This window comes from Halichondria panicea, chromosome 9 (genome assembly GCF_963675165.1).
Source record: "Halichondria panicea chromosome 9, odHalPani1.1, whole genome shotgun sequence".
Taxonomy (NCBI): Eukaryota; Metazoa; Porifera; class Demospongiae; order Suberitida; family Halichondriidae; genus Halichondria; species Halichondria panicea.
In genome coordinates, this window is record NC_087385.1 from 3,853,985 (window position 1) to 3,870,637 (window position 16,653).

At 41.9% G+C, this 16,653-nt stretch overlaps 5 protein-coding genes across 7 annotated transcripts; 3 read left to right on the forward strand and 2 right to left on the reverse strand.

Moving 5' to 3' along the window:
- Window positions 1–59: 59 nt before the first annotated feature.
- Window positions 60–1,561, reverse strand: LOC135342047 (uncharacterized). Its single transcript, XM_064538737.1, has one exon. It carries the CDS (start codon window positions 1,507–1,509, stop codon window positions 379–381), a length of 1,131 nt encoding a protein of 376 aa, XP_064394807.1. The 5' UTR covers window positions 1,510–1,561; the 3' UTR covers window positions 60–378.
- A 7-nt stretch (window positions 1,562–1,568) lies between these two features.
- LOC135342021 (sushi, von Willebrand factor type A, EGF and pentraxin domain-containing protein 1-like) lies at window positions 1,569–11,890 on the forward strand. Of its 2 annotated transcripts, XM_064538707.1 has the most exons (17): window positions 1,569–1,708; window positions 2,285–3,066; window positions 3,154–3,342; window positions 3,568–3,711; window positions 4,109–4,300; window positions 5,035–5,220; window positions 5,451–5,636; window positions 5,810–5,983; window positions 6,241–6,435; window positions 6,623–6,808; window positions 6,858–7,058; window positions 7,310–7,546; window positions 7,721–7,957; window positions 9,962–10,157; window positions 10,355–10,509; window positions 10,634–10,804; window positions 11,523–11,890. In XM_064538707.1, the coding sequence occupies exons 2-17, from the start codon at window positions 2,352–2,354 to the stop codon at window positions 11,750–11,752; spliced, it is 3,594 nt and encodes a 1,197-aa protein (XP_064394777.1). In that variant the 5' UTR covers window positions 1,569–1,708; window positions 2,285–2,351; the 3' UTR covers window positions 11,753–11,890. The 2 variants fall into 2 exon arrangements, with proteins under 2 accessions (XP_064394777.1, XP_064394776.1); XM_064538706.1 differs by lacking the exon at window positions 1,569–1,708 and having other exon boundaries at window positions 2,055–3,066.
- On the forward strand, window positions 8,297–9,602 carry LOC135342051 (uncharacterized). Its single transcript, XM_064538740.1, has one exon. The coding sequence runs from the start codon at window positions 8,475–8,477 to the stop codon at window positions 9,429–9,431; it is 957 nt and encodes a 318-aa protein (XP_064394810.1). The 5' UTR covers window positions 8,297–8,474; the 3' UTR covers window positions 9,432–9,602.
- Window positions 11,845–14,178, reverse strand: LOC135342064 (transmembrane protein 107-like). The gene is made up of 5 exons (XM_064538752.1): window positions 14,011–14,178; window positions 13,732–13,808; window positions 13,291–13,391; window positions 13,083–13,179; window positions 11,845–12,101 (listed from the first exon to the last, which is right to left on the reverse strand). Exons 1-5 carry the CDS (start codon window positions 14,098–14,100, stop codon window positions 12,035–12,037), a joined length of 432 nt encoding a protein of 143 aa, XP_064394822.1. The 5' UTR covers window positions 14,101–14,178; the 3' UTR covers window positions 11,845–12,034.
- On the forward strand, window positions 14,171–16,649 carry LOC135342054 (cancer-related nucleoside-triphosphatase-like). Of its 2 annotated transcripts, XM_064538744.1 has the most exons (5): window positions 14,171–14,294; window positions 14,511–14,712; window positions 14,782–14,927; window positions 15,295–15,503; window positions 16,315–16,649. In XM_064538744.1, the coding sequence occupies exons 1-5, from the start codon at window positions 14,183–14,185 to the stop codon at window positions 16,381–16,383; spliced, it is 738 nt and encodes a 245-aa protein (XP_064394814.1). In that variant the 5' UTR covers window positions 14,171–14,182; the 3' UTR covers window positions 16,384–16,649. The 2 variants fall into 2 exon arrangements, with proteins under 2 accessions (XP_064394814.1, XP_064394813.1); XM_064538743.1 differs by having other exon boundaries at window positions 14,511–14,927.
- The last annotated feature ends 4 nt before the right edge of the window (window positions 16,650–16,653 follow it).

Consider the following 16,653-nt stretch of genomic DNA (forward strand, 5'->3'; position numbering starts at 1 on the left):
TAGCTCTTGGGTTCAGTGGCTAACGGTGAGGGCTCGACATGCACAGCTCGATTACAAACTCATTTTTTGACAACTTGTGTCTTATAAATTGATATTATAATGCATTTTAATATAATACACACAAATTTAGTTTGTATATGCAATAGCTATATAGACTCTGAATCGCTGTAGGATAAATAAATAGAAACTTTCAACTCAGTTACATGTATTACCAGCTAGGAGCACATTATTGTACATTCCAGCTGAACGGTTTCTAAAGTTAGATTGTGAACATTAATTAATTTGACTGAACAATCTTGCTTATACGAGAGCACGACTATGATCAGTTATAAAATAAGCGAACGTGATTGTGTATGCTTGGTTTACAGAAACACATGTTTAGTTCATCTTTAGGTGCTCAGTAGATGACAGGTCTTCAAGTTGATCTTCTTGCTCGCTGTCCTCAAGCTCACCATGAATTCCAACTCCAGCACTAGCTCCATACTGCCCCAACTTAGCCGGAATTTTAGCTAGATTCTTGCCAGGATAGACCCTCTCAACTGAAGTGATCTGATTATTTAACGCTTTCAGATTTGTCTCTCCTTTGATTCCAATGTTCACTTTTCCAGGCTGACTAATTCTCTCTGTGTTGAGCATGTTAGGTACTTTACCATCTGGCAAGGCTTGCACATTCGTTTTGTAGCCTCTCTGATCAACAGCTTGAGCTTTGATCTCATTTATATACTCTTTGGGGACTTCAATTTTGAGCACAGCCTTGTCTGAATATGGTCGACTCTCATAATATGGTTCTGTGTGTTCCATGGTCTCACTCACCCAGTATTCACCATGTGGGCCTTTCAAATGCAACTTCCCCGTTTTTACTGTGTTTTGAACTTCTTGTTCACTTGCCACTCTGTACAATTGACTATTGTTTCGATTGCGAAACCTGGCACCAGCTTTTCCTGCACCATATCCAGACCAACCATCAAAGAAAACATGCGCTGTTGAGTCGAATATGTCTCCAACGTTTGCTTCACCATTAATAATATTTGTGATAACAGCCACTTGGCCGGACGGGCGATATTCGTTATGCACAGCAGATTCAATTCCGGTTGTCATTCCGTCGACAGCAGCACCCCCTGCAATACCACCAGCAATGCCTCCCACGGGACCCGCTAATTCACCAACAAAACCTCCTCCAATGACGCCAACCGTTCTCGAAGCAGCTTTCATAGCTGTGTCACCGCCTTCCTTATCGCCTAAAGCATAGTGAATGGTACCCTTTACATGACCAACAGCTGGGATTCCATTTGCAAGGTTACTCATGCCCTGAGCAAACTTGACCTGAGTTCGTTTTGCTTCTTCATTGTTCCCTTGCCACCAATGGTAAAAAGATGTGCCCTGAGAAACTACTGGGAATGTTTCTAAGAAGTTGATTTGTGTTTCCCAGGCTCCTTCTTTATCTCCAGCTATAGCTTGGACAGCAGATTTAGTTTGAGAAATCACTGGCAAAGAGTCCACATTGCCCATCTCGAATGTTCTCTGGCCTTTAATATTCAATTATTAAATGGGTGCATTCCCCTCCCCCTCAGCCTTCTATAGATGTGAGTTTCTCTGGTTTCATATCATTCATGCATCTGACAGACAGACTGTGCCCACATAGTTCTTAATTTGCACTTCAGAGATCGAGAATGGTGTTCACCAGCTTAATTATTGGCATGATTCATTGGTGAGCATAATAATTACTGATAATTGTATCAAAGCAGCAAGTTGTATGTACGACACGTACTCTAGTTCATGTGTTTTAAAGTGTTGACTGTACGTTGTTTCGCAGATGTGGGAAGGGTGTGACGAGTCAGATGTACGTATAGATACTCGATAGTCACGTCCTTATTCAATTTAGCTATATGATACCCCTGGGTAACGGAAGAGGTCTAGACTGTTGACAGAGGCCAGTTATTTTTGTAAGGCCTTTGGCAATAATTGTATTACGACTATGGATTCACTTTGTTGAGTCCCCTTGGTAACCACATTAAACGGCTGGTGTAATTGTCTGCCTGTGAGTCATCAACCATTCAGCACTTCATTGCCCAAACCATATAAATCACCACCTACACAGCTGTTATTGCATTTAAATGAGCTTAAAAGCTGCTTACTGCTATTTATGGTAGTCTAGCTAGTTCCGTCCTGTAGCTATTGAAGTAGATTATAGCGTCCGCAATAAGCATAGCCTTTCTTTGAAAATCATGAAGTGTTTAATTGTAATCTTCATTCTGAGTTACATCTCTCTTCCTTGCTTGTGCAGAAGTCAAGAAAAAGAAATTCCAAGCTCTTGTGGAAATTTTATCCCATCTGCTAAAGATGATAAAAACATGTTTGAAGCAAGACCAGACTCCAGACCATGGCTAGTCTTGGTGTGGGTCTCATGCAAGAGCTTGTTTTTCGAGAGTGGCAGCTCGGCTCAGCTGTTGGTCAAGACGTGTGAAGGTGCAATAGTTGGTGACAAATGGGTGCTGACAGTTGCTAGCTGTTTCGAAGACTGTCAAGGTGGTGTGGAGCTGGCATCAGCCACTGTTGATGTAGGACTGCACAGTAGTGATATTCGTAAGGAGATAGCAGCCGGTAGAACAAGTGCAGAAAGAATTCCAGTGGATAGAATCTACTCGAGTGAGAAGAATTTCAGGTCTGGTAATATTGAAGAACTTGTTGGACAGCAGACAGTGCAGAATACATCTTTTTCGAGTGACCTCGCTCTTCTGCAGTTGAGCACAAGTGCAGGGGATCAGAATCGAGTGATTTCTCTACCAAACTGTTCCAAAAAACTTCTTCCCACCTCAATGCCCTCTCAAAATGGATCTTCACAGATGAAAAAGAAAGACAGATTCTTACCAACGGCGTCTCCATTGAATGATCAGACACGCAGCAGTAGAGAAAGGAAGAGTCATGATGCTAGTGATACTATTGAGGGTGGTGCGGACAGTAACTGCCTTGTCAGCAGTTGGGGAGGTATTGCCAGCCCAACTGCTGCTCTCCAGGAGATGGGTTTGAGGCTGCTCTCACAGGATGAATGTGACCAAATCAGTGGAGGTTAGTACACAGAAAAAAACATTTGAGTAAAGTATATGCTTAACGTATACTGTCATGGGTCACTGTAATAATTATACATACACACAGACTCCCTGCTTACTCAAGGACTTGTCTGTGCCGGTGTGTCCACTAACAGCTCTGTCTCATTGGCTGAATGGGAGAGGGTGGTGTCTGACTTCCGGCCAGACTGTGCAGTGCAGCAGGGCACTCCACTTGTGGTACCGCAGGAGGTCCAAGGAGATGAGATGGGGAAGCAGTGCGAGTGGAAGCTTCTGGGTGAGTAACAATTTGGTTTGTTCACAAACACTTGCATGAGACCCACACACAGAGTTCTCGATAAACCGTGTGAAATCTGTGGTTGCTGTATTAGTATAGTGCATAGTTACTGTAGTGATTGTAGGCCTGTTGTGCTAAGAGCTGTAGACAGTGACTTAAATATTTTAAGACAGGTTTAAAGTCACTATAGTCGTGATACTTTTGATGTTTTGTTTCCTTACACAGGGCTCTTATCTTTTGGATTGGGCTGTCACCAATCCAGGAATGATACACAGTCTGAAAAAGAAGGCAACATTTCTACCCCTGGCTTCTTCAGTAGTGTGTGTGGGCATGTCCCCTGGATAGAGGCCACCATAGAACAGCATGAGGGTATGTCCAATGATTATTATGGATTAGCAGTTTAAAGATTTGCATACTTAAAAAGCTATAGTTAGTCACAACTTTCAGCTATTTGTACACCACACATACATGTCATATTATTTTCATCCTGCATACTCTCTAAACCTAAGTCATAACATACTATACATTAGACTTACATGTAAGTCCCAGCTATAGCGGCTTTTGTTTATGGACAATTGATTTCACATTGAGGTTTGACAATTGTGATTCCCCCATGGGCTAACTGCGTACATATGAAAACCCACTTCCGAGCATTTGTTTATTATTTCAGTCTTAAACTCCTGTACATTACTGTGAATATATAATTCATAGTACAACCAATGGCTGCTTTGATAGGTATGATGACTTTTACCCACTTCCCCCTCAGCTCTTGTATCTGCTGCCTGCCCAGTGCTTCCCCAGCCACCACCCAACGGATACATCTGCTCCCGAGAAGGAAGCTCCACCCTTATAGTGGAGGTGTGCTGTGACCAGGGCTACCTACTGGAGGGGACGGCCATGTTCATTTGTAACCCTGTCAGTGGCCAATGGGAGTCGTCCGTTCCTCCTCAATGTGTCCGTACGTAATTTCATGCACGAGGGTGTGATTTCAATGCTTTGGGAACTGTCCATGCAATTTTGCATAATTATAATAGTTATTTCAGAGTGCAGTACGTACAATGCTATGCTTAAACAATCTGTTGTAATTACCACAGAGCATGCCTATAAAGGTACAGATTTAGGTATCTTTCTCAGTCTACTCATCATTGTGTTTTGTCAGCCCATCAAATACTCCCCTCCTTTCTTTTCTGCTAGCTAGAACTGCACTATAATTGTCTTAATTTTGAGTGGCCTGCTATAAGCTAAGGTTCGCTGCACACAATATGTTTTCCATTGATTCTCGTGGGTGTTTAGATACATGCTTGCAACTATAGCCTAATCGTATACCTACTTCAATCTCTTGAAGACAATACAGTCATGTGCTTTCTACTCGTCACTGAAGACAGTATGGTTCTTAGTACTGTCTCTGTGTATAACTACTGTACCCTTGTGGTGTGTCTATGTTGAAACAATAGCTCATTCAGCAATTGAGAAACAGTCAATATATCTATAGCTACGTATGTCACTTGTGTGTATTGCAGTTTGCAAAATCATACTTACAACCCCTTTGCTTGTACATGACACTGACCTGTTGCGTAAACACAAAATCTGTGTAGCTACATGTGTTAAAGTCACCCAATCACATGGATACAATTATACGTACATATCAAAGTAATTTTTAAGAAACTCCTTATCTATAGTATCTACCCACAGCTGTACGATGTCCACTCCTGGCCACCCCCTTGCACGGCTACACCTATCCCCCATCCTGCAACAATTCAGTGTATCAGACTAGCTGTTGGATATCATGTGATGACGGCTACTCCCTCAGCCATGGGAACGGGCTGATGACTTGTGTTGATGATGGTTTTTGGTCTACTCAACTTCCCAACTGCATACGTATGTTATATAGTTTGAAGTCTTACGTTTGAAGATTTTGTCTCATTTATTGATTATTGGACATACAAGTTACCACTAGACTGCTGCACGCATTAGAAATTGTTATCCTTGAAGAAGTACTGAGACATGAATTTACTGTTTTGATACATACATGTATGTAGTATGTAGCAAGTACCAACTACTATCTGGTTGATTTTGTCCTCATTCTCAAAATCCCTTTGCATACACAGCCACCGATTGTGGCCCTCCTCCCTCGGCCGGTAGTTTGCTGGCCAGTTATTCCTCAACCCTCATCAACTCTACGGCCATTTACACCTGCTCACACTGCCACACTATGTTGGGTGTGGCCAACGAGAACACGGAGGTGGTGTGTGGTAATGACGGCAATTGGAGAGGATTCAAACCAATGTGTGCACGTGAGTGCATTTGTTACTGTGTCTACTGCGCACCTAAAAGCCCTATTCCATAAACTATACTGTACAATTAGAATTGTAGCATCGTGCATGTACTGTAACACATTGTGCACACTATTACTTGAAGCTGCTATTAGTTTGCAACTGGATAGTTAACAAAATAATGTTCCCTACAGCTGTCCACTGTCCTCCAGTAATCGCACCTCCTTACGGCTCAGCTCAGATCCCATCCCTGCAATGTGGAGCACACGTCCGCTACTCATGTGATCCCAATTTCAATCTGATTGGTCGCTCAGAAGCCGAGTGTTTGGGTGATGGAACATGGAGCTCACCAACACCCCATTGCACAAGTATGACATGGCTATTAAGAACCGCATTAGCTAGTACCAAGGGCTTATTGCTAGTGATACATGTATTTGACCTTATGTCAGCTTCTTTGTTGAGGGACTGTATCAATCGATCTACATCATTTTTTATGACTGTCTAGTTATTATGCAGCATTCAAATAGATCAATAGTCTAGATTGCAGTACATATAGATAGGTGATGGGTTAGTTTCAGGTACGTAAGTTATATTTATTGGCCAACGTCTATAATCATTCATACAGCTGTATCCTGTCAAGCCCCTAAGATAGTCGGGAGCAACTTTGCCGAGGACAACAGCAGCTATCCATTTGGTAGTGTGATCCATGTTGAGTGTGGCCGATGTAGGGAGAGAATGGTGGATGGTGTGAGGACAGACGAGGACACTCTCACCTGCACCACAAAGGGGAGGTGGGACAAGACAATACCAACCTGTCGATGTAAGTGGAGACAGTACAGAAAAACCAACTTGTTTTTGGTAATAAGAAAGAAATGAAATAGAGGAGTGAGGAAGTTTTCTCCATGAAAGCTATAGGGTCAAATTATAAAACATTTGGGCTACGAGTTTTCTCAGAATGTCATGCTACAGATGTCAATTTAATATACACTGCTTCCTCTTTAACACAGGGTCCACCTGTCCCTTACCTGGGTTGCTGGACAACGGTGCTATTGAGCCACTGGGGCAGCTGTATTTCTGCGGAACCACGGTCAAATTCTCATGCAACCAGGGCTATATACTGAATGGAACTGGAACAAACTCTTCCATGTGTATAGTGAATGGAACCTGGACAGAGGAATTTCCAACATGTGAAGGTGAGTTTAATTGAGCTAAGATTCTGAGCTGAACTTTTTTTGTATACAGAACTCCCTGTGGATTATTGCCCTCCTCCTCCTTCACCACAAAATCACACTCATTTTTGTGGGTCAAAGCGCACAAGGTATCTCCACTCTACTGTGACGTACTGTTGTGATGATGGCTATGAGTTTATGAATGGAGTGGGGGTGGAAACCGTGAGGTGTGAAGAGAGTGGAGGATGGAATGGAACTGCACCCACCTGTAAACGTCAGTTTTATCACTACATACTGTAATGAATCTCCTCTCCATTCCGTCATTCTGTCACGTAGGATAACAATAGCTTTTCTGTCTATCTGGATTTGGAGATAGCTTTTCTCATTAAATACTCGAATGATTTGCATTTAGATCACAAAGTGTCAAATTTTCTGCTGATTTGGCTCATTCGTATATGTTTCACTCGGAAAATTGGTGTGCATGCTGCATACAATTATACTGGCCCTCACTACACATACATACAGCTATTACGTGCCCAACTCCTGTCCTGCCAGTTAGTTTGGTCGTCTCAAGAGTGCAGCTAGGATATACACAAGGTCATGAGCACACGTATGGTAGCAAATCAGCCAGTGAATTTAGATATGGGACGAGACTGACTCTGAGATGTGTGAGTTTGGAGCTCCGTCACTCTGTGGGCGGTCACAAGCACCTGACATGTGGGAGAGAGGGTCAATGGGACCACCCAGTGCCAAGCTGTCAAGGTAAGGAATTGATTTATCTAGATGGCTCTTACGTACGTATAGGTAGGTTGATTACATGTAGCTAATGCATGGAATAAGTACACAATATACTAACTGCATGATTTCTGAACATTTAATGTATGCTACTAAATGAAATATCAAAAAACATGTTGTTAATTGTGTGCATACATACAGCCACAGGATGCTCTATTGCTTGTGAGGCCCCAGCTCCACCGAGGAATGGACGAATAGTCAGCATTATCCGACCAGGAGTTGGAACTGTTCCAAAGAGTTTAAATGGCTATCGTGGAGTGATTGTCGGAGATGTAACAATATACAGGTGTAGCCATGGTTACTATCTTCACGGTAGCGGGAGCCGGAGGTGTGGCAGCAATGGAGTGTGGAGTGGACAAACACCTCGTTGCCTATTATGTAAGTCACCGTTCAAATTTTTCTATGACCAAACAGGGCCGCATCAAGATTTGGGTCAGGGGGCAAATGAAAAATGTAGAGGAGGTTAAGTCCCCTATGGTGTATGCATACACTAAAAGTGCACGCCAAACTAGGGGAACCGGGAGAGCATAAAAATGTGGATATTTCAGGCCTTTAGAGCGCTTCTGGTGGAATATCAACTAACAAATCATCATATTCTAGCTGTACAAATGCCTAATAATGAATCTTCCAGATCCTGGGGGGAGGGGGCGAATTATACCCCCCTCCCCCCCCTTAATGCAGCCCTGCCAAATCATTGTGATTATAAACACACTAATATGGTGTTGTTATGCCATGTTATGTTTGTAAAGCATATATACACATAGCAACACACGTCATTGTTATTGCACAATCAACTTATGTACATGTGCGTACATTGTAAAACAGATTTACTATTACGTCTAGCTTATACTCACGAGATTAGTTTTTTTTTCACAGTTAGAGTTTGTAGCTAAGTATGCAGCAAGCAGTTGGAAGAGAGCTACTGGTTAGTGCTTCATCTCAACTCTTTGGAGGTACGGTTGTCCCCGCAACACATGACTTTCATTCTGCCCAGCACCAAATCTTATGCATTGATGATGTGTTTGAAGCTTCACGTCAAGAGATGCCAGCTGTGTACACTGAGGAACGTTTCGATATTAAGATAAGGGTGTTACCTTCTAAAAGAAGCTTTCGCTATACGGTACAGGGTGAAAACGTGATTGGTGAATTGAAAGAAACTATTGAAGATGATAGAAATATCCCTGCCAACAAAATATCTTTATTGTTTAATGGAAGACTTCTTCGGGATGAACAAACATTCAATGAAACAGGAATAGGACCTGGCAGTAATCTTCGAATGCTCATGCAGCAAAGGGGTGGAAAATTTAACTTAGACCTGTCGCAACTTCATCCTAAGTACGATTACGACTTTACGCATAAAAAACCGCAACCCAAAGAGAAGTATGTAAGAGGAGGATATGTTTATGATCGTCCATACGGCTGGAATCGACTGGCTCTCAGGGTTCTTGGTAGGTACGAGAATGACGTTTGGTTAGGTCCAAATGGTATTCGTACTCATTCTGTACGCCGGGAATGGCCTGTTTCATATCATGGTACAAAAAGAGAGAGTGTGGATGGAATTCTTGAGTCTGGACTATTCCCTGGGAAGCGAAAGGTTTATGGCCAAGGAGTGTATACTTGCCCATCAATTGAAGTGGTTGCACACATGTATGCTGACACTTTTAGACATACAGATGGTAAAAAGTATCAAATTATTTTTCAAAATCGTGTCAACCCATCTTCAAGTCATCTCACAATCATTGACCAGTCAACAACGCGTGTTAAAGCTGACTACTGGTTATCCCCATTGCAAGATGTGAGCACAGACCAAATTGATGTTCGCCCTTACGGTATTCTGTTTAGAAGAGCTTAAACTCTGAAGAACAGCCATGTCTTTCTTCCTTTAGCTGTTGTTAATTAGATTAGATCTAGTGCCAAGCTATATGTTTTATCATAAAGTTTTGTGTCAGGATTCCTAGCTATATTTAAATATGTTGCTGATTCATTTACGACAATTACGATTACTTGTTTAGGGCCAAAATGATATACCCAAGGCAATCGATCTCATGCATATACAATTATATAGACAAACAACTCTATTTTCTGGGTTGTGTATCACTCTTTCACTCACTACTGGAGAATCTATTATGTGTGCGTCTAGTCCTTTTGCTTGCAACCAAAACAATAATTAAGAATTAAGGTGGTGGTATCAATAAAATAATGGTCCAAAAAAGGCAACATTATTTAAAGTATTGGGGGGCTCTTGACCACTTATCGAGTGCCCCCAATTTCAGCTGGTAACAAGTCTGTAATAGCGCTCATGCAACAAACAGGAAACTGTGATTCTGTATATATACCCGTATACATGTCACGAGGCACTCTCTCCCCTGCACACACAAACAGCTGATCAACCTCGGAGTCGATTCATATCACGTAACCCTATGAATACGACTCTGTGGGAAACTGCTGACTCTGCCTACTTCCTGTCCACCAATACGATCTACCTCGCCTGTCAGATCAGCACTGAGGGGGTGGGAATAGCGTTACCCATCAGGAAGATTGATGGACCACCAGTGAGCAGGGTGAATGCTAGGATGAGGTGGGTTGTGAACATGTCAATCAAAACACTTACATACATGTATATACCTACTTTAATACATCAAGTTTTAGGACATTAAGAAAGAGATATCTCTTTTATATATAAAAAGTCCTACACCAAGCAAATTGCATGTCCATAGAGACGCAGGGTTTGCACTTCATTGAATGTGCCTTAAATACAAGGCTTTAATTTTCTAGGGCCTATGGTAGCCCATCACGAAGCACACAGCTGGCAATTCAGCCTCGCAATGCAGCTGGTGGACACTCCATGGCTGGGGTCTACCTCTGTGAGGTGCAGTCTGCCAGTGACAGCTCTCTCAGAATCAGCAAGACCCTCACTGTGCATGTACATGGTCAGTCAATATGTTTCTTCTACATTATGAAAACTGTTATATGTCCATGAGCGTACGTAGCTGTACTTACTTAATAGCTTGACCAGTTGTCATTGTATAAACTATACCCCATTCTCTATCACAGATGTGCTGTGTCCAACTCCCAGACCACCAGTTCATGGAAAACTGGTAACCATGGGAACAGTACTAGGGAGCTGTCTCCATTATCAGTGTGACAGAGGCCACACACTAATTGGCTCTGACGACAGGGTCTGCCTCCCCGATGGAATGTGGACCGGAACCACTCCACAATGCTGTGAGTCTACTGTCTATGTTTTAATTGTTAGGGTTCCCACTAATTTAATTGGGCGCAGCGCAGGCAGGACCTTTTAGGGGTAGGCACATTTATTTATGAGAATAATAGGCAGGCTTTGGAAATACAGGTCAGTACATGTCATCAGTATTGTATAAACAAACGTCTGTCAAGTACTGGGTAGTTTCATGAATACCTGCATGGGGATATTATCACAGTTGTGTGCTGTGTCCATGCAATTTTGCATAATTATAATATACGTAGTTGTTTCAGAGTGCAGTACATACAATGCTATACTTAAACTATATATTATAATAATCAGAGAATAATCGGATTTTTTATGAGAATAATAGAATAATAGGTGAAAAAAGCATAATTTATCAGGGCCTACAGACATGTTTGATATACTACGTCTCGAGCACAGCCCCTCTAATAGTTAACAGTAAAACCAATCCTATTTCCACTCACTTTGTTACAGCTCTGTATAATACAGTGGAACGGTGACCGGCCCGAACCCCTCTATAACGGACACCTTTGGGGAACAATGTTTTGGCCTTTATACAGAGGTGGCCTTTGTTGAGAGGTTGTTTTGTACATAAACTGTTCATTTGGGACCTGGGTGCCTGGCCGTTATATAGCAACTGGCCTTTATTCGGAGGTGGTTGTGAACAGAGGTTCCACTGTAGTAGTCTACACATAATTTATTTGTCTCCCCTTGCAGTGAGTTTATTCAATGCTACCTGCTCGTCACCACCTCCTGTTGACCATGCGTCTTTGACCACACCCATTTCATCTGGGTCATATCGTATCAACGACATAGTCAGTTATGAATGTGGCCAGGGCTATCTGGTCACAGGGGAAAGCAGTCGACGGTGTCTGGGTGGAGATAGGTGGAGTGGAGAAGGCCCAAGGTGTGAAAGGGGAGGCGAGAAAAAGGGACATGAAGAATAATTAAAAATGAAGGATAACACTGATTTTGTATGCCAATACTTGTAGGATTCACGATTATGTAGATTGAACTGGCTGTAAAAAAAGTGTAATAATTATGTTTGTAATCTAATTATTATAACCATAATAAAATAAATATACGTTGAATCAATCTATATAGCGGATTGTTAAATTACGAAAATGTGTGCAAACTGTTAACTGTTATTTATACTGCACAGTTGGATAAGGTCAGATTGGAGTTCGAGTGCAGTAGATGAGTTTAAAAACAAAAGACCTAATGACTTTTCAGAGAAACACTTTGAACTTGATAGTGACTATCACCACTGCAACCTCCAGAAGTAAGGGGGGAACACTGTGGAAGGGGTTACTAAGCTCACATGTACAGTAGTGTGTGTGTGTGTGTGTGTGTGTGTGTGTGATTGTATTTATATGCCAGCTGTATAACTGTTTTAGCGAGTATTATGTGCTAAAATCATTTTGCTGATTGCTTTGTGCTAAAATCATTTTGCTGATTGCCAGTGCAGTGAACGTCAACATGGAATAGGAGCTGAGATCGATGATTTGAGATCACAACCGATTGAGGGATTGGCTCTTGTAGTGGCTGCATGGACACAACTTGGCATACTGTGGTGCCCTTAATCTAAGCGCAATATAATAGGGAATCTTATACCACACTTACGTCACCACTAATCGATCTCATTGGTCAACAGCTGTAGAATAATTTATATAGAATATTAGCATGCAGCCCCAGGCATGCACAGTTTTTCAAGTTGTTTTTTCATTTGTTCAAGAAAGTAAGCAAAGAGAAAAGAGCCATGCTTGACAGTACTAACACTCAAAGCGACGGTAGAAACACGGAAGGTGCTCTCCAACAAGATGGCTAAGCTTCCATGGGTCCATGGGCGTGGTTTAGATACATTTTATCCAAAAAAAACTTGCAACTCCAGTAAGGGACGTCGAATGGTCAACGCTTGGATCAAGGAAACACTTGAGCATCTGTAAGAGTCGATGTGTTGCTCAACTAGCTCTTTGATGGCTGCAAAATCCGGCATAGTCTTGTTCTTTTTTGCAGTCTGCATCGTGGATTGAATTGTTGCTAGGGGAATAGTGCTGCGGTCGCGTGGTATAAGTCAGATATACCACACCTACTCAGAGGATATGCACCTCATATATCCTCCGCTACCATGGTTACATACCCCTCAACTACGCCTCGGAGTAACTATGGTAGCGGAAGCATATCCTCCTCTTAGGTGTGGTATATCCTATACTTATAGCCACTTGGCCAGTCCAATGTGGTCTTACAGTCTAGTGCATATATATGATTTAAACATACCTGCAGAATCCTAGGATGTACCAGTAGCTGTCACAGCTCCACAGGTTGACAGTGAACAGAGCCAGGGTAATGCTCGCAGCTACATGAGCTGTAATGGCTGGTGAACGAGTTAAGGAATTTACGGATACTTGTCCTACCACATTTATCATGGATGATAATACAAACATAGCTATACACTAACAGGGCTTAATATAAGTTAGTAGGATACAGAACATGTTTGGTAGAGAATTGAACATGGAGAGTCCTAACAGGAATCCGGTGAGCTCGGAGACAGTGAACACTAGTGAGAGGCTGAGGGCGATCAAAAATCTGCAGGGCACATGATTACGGAGGTGTTTATTATGGGACAGACAGATTTTCATAATAACGATCCGTGGCATAGGCAGTGGGGGGCTCAAGGGGCTAGAGCCCCCCCTTTTGTGCCCTGTCAACTGTAACTTAGCTTGAATCACTGTACTGTGATCTGTCGATATATTTTGCTGTATTGCGCTTGCATGCGTAGTTACTAGAATGATGTCATGAAATTGATATGTGGGCAGGGCCATCTGATGCGCATGCTTACTGCTTTTTGAACTTTAGCGCCTATGCTTCAACAATTTGAGCCCTGACCTTCCCAAAATCCTGGCTACGCCACTGTTAACACACTTACTGTGTATCTTTCTCTGCATACTGCTCTAAGTCTGCCAGCCCCACCCCCTGTGGTAGGCACGCCAGCACGAAGGGCTCCTACAAGGAAGATTCAATGCCCAATCTCAAGGTTGTACTGATTTGATACCGGTTTTGTGCTAAGTACAATTCTAAGAATCGGTTGTTACACCATACACCCAAGCAAAAAATCTATGCAATGGGGGTGTTGCTAGTGGAAACCATAATTATCATCACATGTACTAAAATGAGTAAACACACAACACACAACATTAATATATACCCTTGACCAGAAGAGCATTATGTTGATGACCAGATGCGCTGTTAGGGAGAGGAATCGAGCTGGGATAACTGCATTGAGCACCATCATCATTAATTTTATGGAATGTCTTGGGAAAAATAATTGTCCTATAGCCACACATTAATTTTATTGATGATCTTTACCGAATCTCGTGATGGCAGAGCATAAGGAAAGCGAGGATTTATCAACATCGGCATCTGCGGTATCATCTGTGGCATCATTACCGCCAATACCCAAAAGACATGCATTGATCACAGGGCCTCCTGGTAAGAACTTTCTCTCCAAATTATTTTGAGTTTCCCTTTTAGATCTACATGTATATGCCTAGTCATGCAAAAGTTTTAGAAACCCTTCTCAAGCTTATGGTATAATATTAGTATGTAGATCAATGTCTCAGTACTAGATCTAGCTATGTCATGAAGTGCATATGCAGTGTTACTTTTTAATTCACTAAGTTTCCATCATTTCTCAACCACATGCAGGGATAGGGAAAAGTACAATAGTGAGAGCAGTGTGTCAGAGACTGAAGGAGGAGATAGGATCCACTGTGGGTGTACGTGGTATCTTTCGAGTGGAAGTGCGAGGTGCAGGGGATGTTTTTAGTGGTTGGTGCGGTCCTCATATTGGCTTTGATGCGGTCACACTGGACGGGAAGAAGAGAGGAACTCTAGCCAGAATAGGAACGTTAGTGCAAATGGGTGCATGTGTTGCATTTCATTGTGCATGTATAGTTAACTGTAGTTTTTCTTCTAGCGCTCTTGAGAGCCGCAAACTGTGTCCAGTGAATCCAGGGACAATAGACGACCTACCGTTGTTTGGTGTTATCTTCTCTGACAGATATTCTATTGATCTGGCATCATTTGAGGAAGTGTCTAGACACGCTCTCCGGCTGTTAGATGGTAAGACACTATACTATAATAATTATACTGATGCATAAATTATACCGTATTACTTAGAATATTTTGCTGGTAAAAAACCTTTGCGAATGAGCCAAATCAGCAGAAAAGTTGACTCTTTGCGATCTATAACTATTGCGTTCTGGCAAGGATCGTGTGTATTTACTAGTAATAATTTAGGTTTTGCAGATTTTATTGTTACGAATTGATGTTCAACCATCGCAAAGTTCGCAAATGTTTGATGCTTGCAAAACATTCTAGTAATACGGTATACTGATGCATGCGTGGTGTCATAATCACTGCGTCTTCACGTCAATACAATCCCTGCATCAGCCATGTGAGGTGCTGAGTAATGCACATTATTTTGCAGATGACGATGAAATGGTGTATGCTGTTGATGGGCTTGCTAAAATGGAGTTATACAGCCGTATATTTATGGACAGGGTCGAGCATTTGTTTGAAATGTGCATTCGAAGAAATATTTCCATGGTGGTAGTCATTTCTGAAGTAGAAGTTCAGCAGAAATCTCATCGGGTGGTTTATGAACTGTTGGGAAGAAGTGACTGTAAACTATTCGAGGTAAAAAAAATTGCCGTAGCTCAATAGAATTATTTCGCAGTTAAAAAGGCGTTGACTACAAGGCTTAGTACAAGGTCACATGACAAATTGTTTGTACACATGCATGCAGTGCATGTATGTCGCATACAGTGGAACCTCCATAAAACGGACACCATTGGGGACCAGCCTTTTGGCCGTTATAGAGAGGTGGTCTTCCTTGGGAGGTTTCGATTGCCAGCTATGTATTTTCTATGACTCATTTCTTGCTGCAAATGAATCTTGGAGCTTTGCTAACTGCTTCTTTAGCTCATACAAGCTTTGAAAAGGCTGTAGAGACAAGCTACAGCCAGGTTTTCACGATTGTACAAAATAATGCTATCTCAGCAATAATTTTCTGCTAATTCTGGGTGTGGCTGTCCGTTCTGGGAGGTAATTTTCCATTGCTAAAGCTAGTTGGGGACTAGAAAGCTGCTCGTTATACGGAGTAGAGAGGTGGTCACTCCTGAGAGGTTGCTTTACATTGAAGTCATTGTAGTTTCAATCCGGACCTGAGCTCTTGGCCATTATATAGCGTGTGGTTGCTCTTTGGAGGTGGTCGTTAATGGAGGTTCCACTGTATAGTGACCTGGATATTACCATAGTGTGTATACCGCAAAATTTATACCCACGAATATCGACAATAAATATACATGTACACGGAAATTATATCCACGAAATCGTTTTAACGGTTATTACAAAATTATAGTTAGGTAGAGTTATTGCACGGTATTATATAGATCATTAGCCGGTTGTCATGATAATACACCTGTGATTGTCTTATCTGTAACTGCAGGCCAATGAGGGAAATCGAGATGCACTAGTGACAATAGTGACAGAGTTCATAAAAACTGGTCGCGCATGAATTCTCTAAAAGAACAAATTTGACAACTAGACTCGTAATTGTACAAGGACTCCAAACTCCAAATCACCATGATCCAATCACTATGTCAGATTCACAATGACATCATGCATGTAATCACCAAAATTATACATGTGAAAAGTGACTCCAATCCACCATTATGATTTTTATCACTAATACTGACTGTTCTCTGATACAATGTCAAACTTGTATGTAGCTAAATGCTATAGACTGCATGCACAATAATTATGCACACAGTGCATAATCGATGTT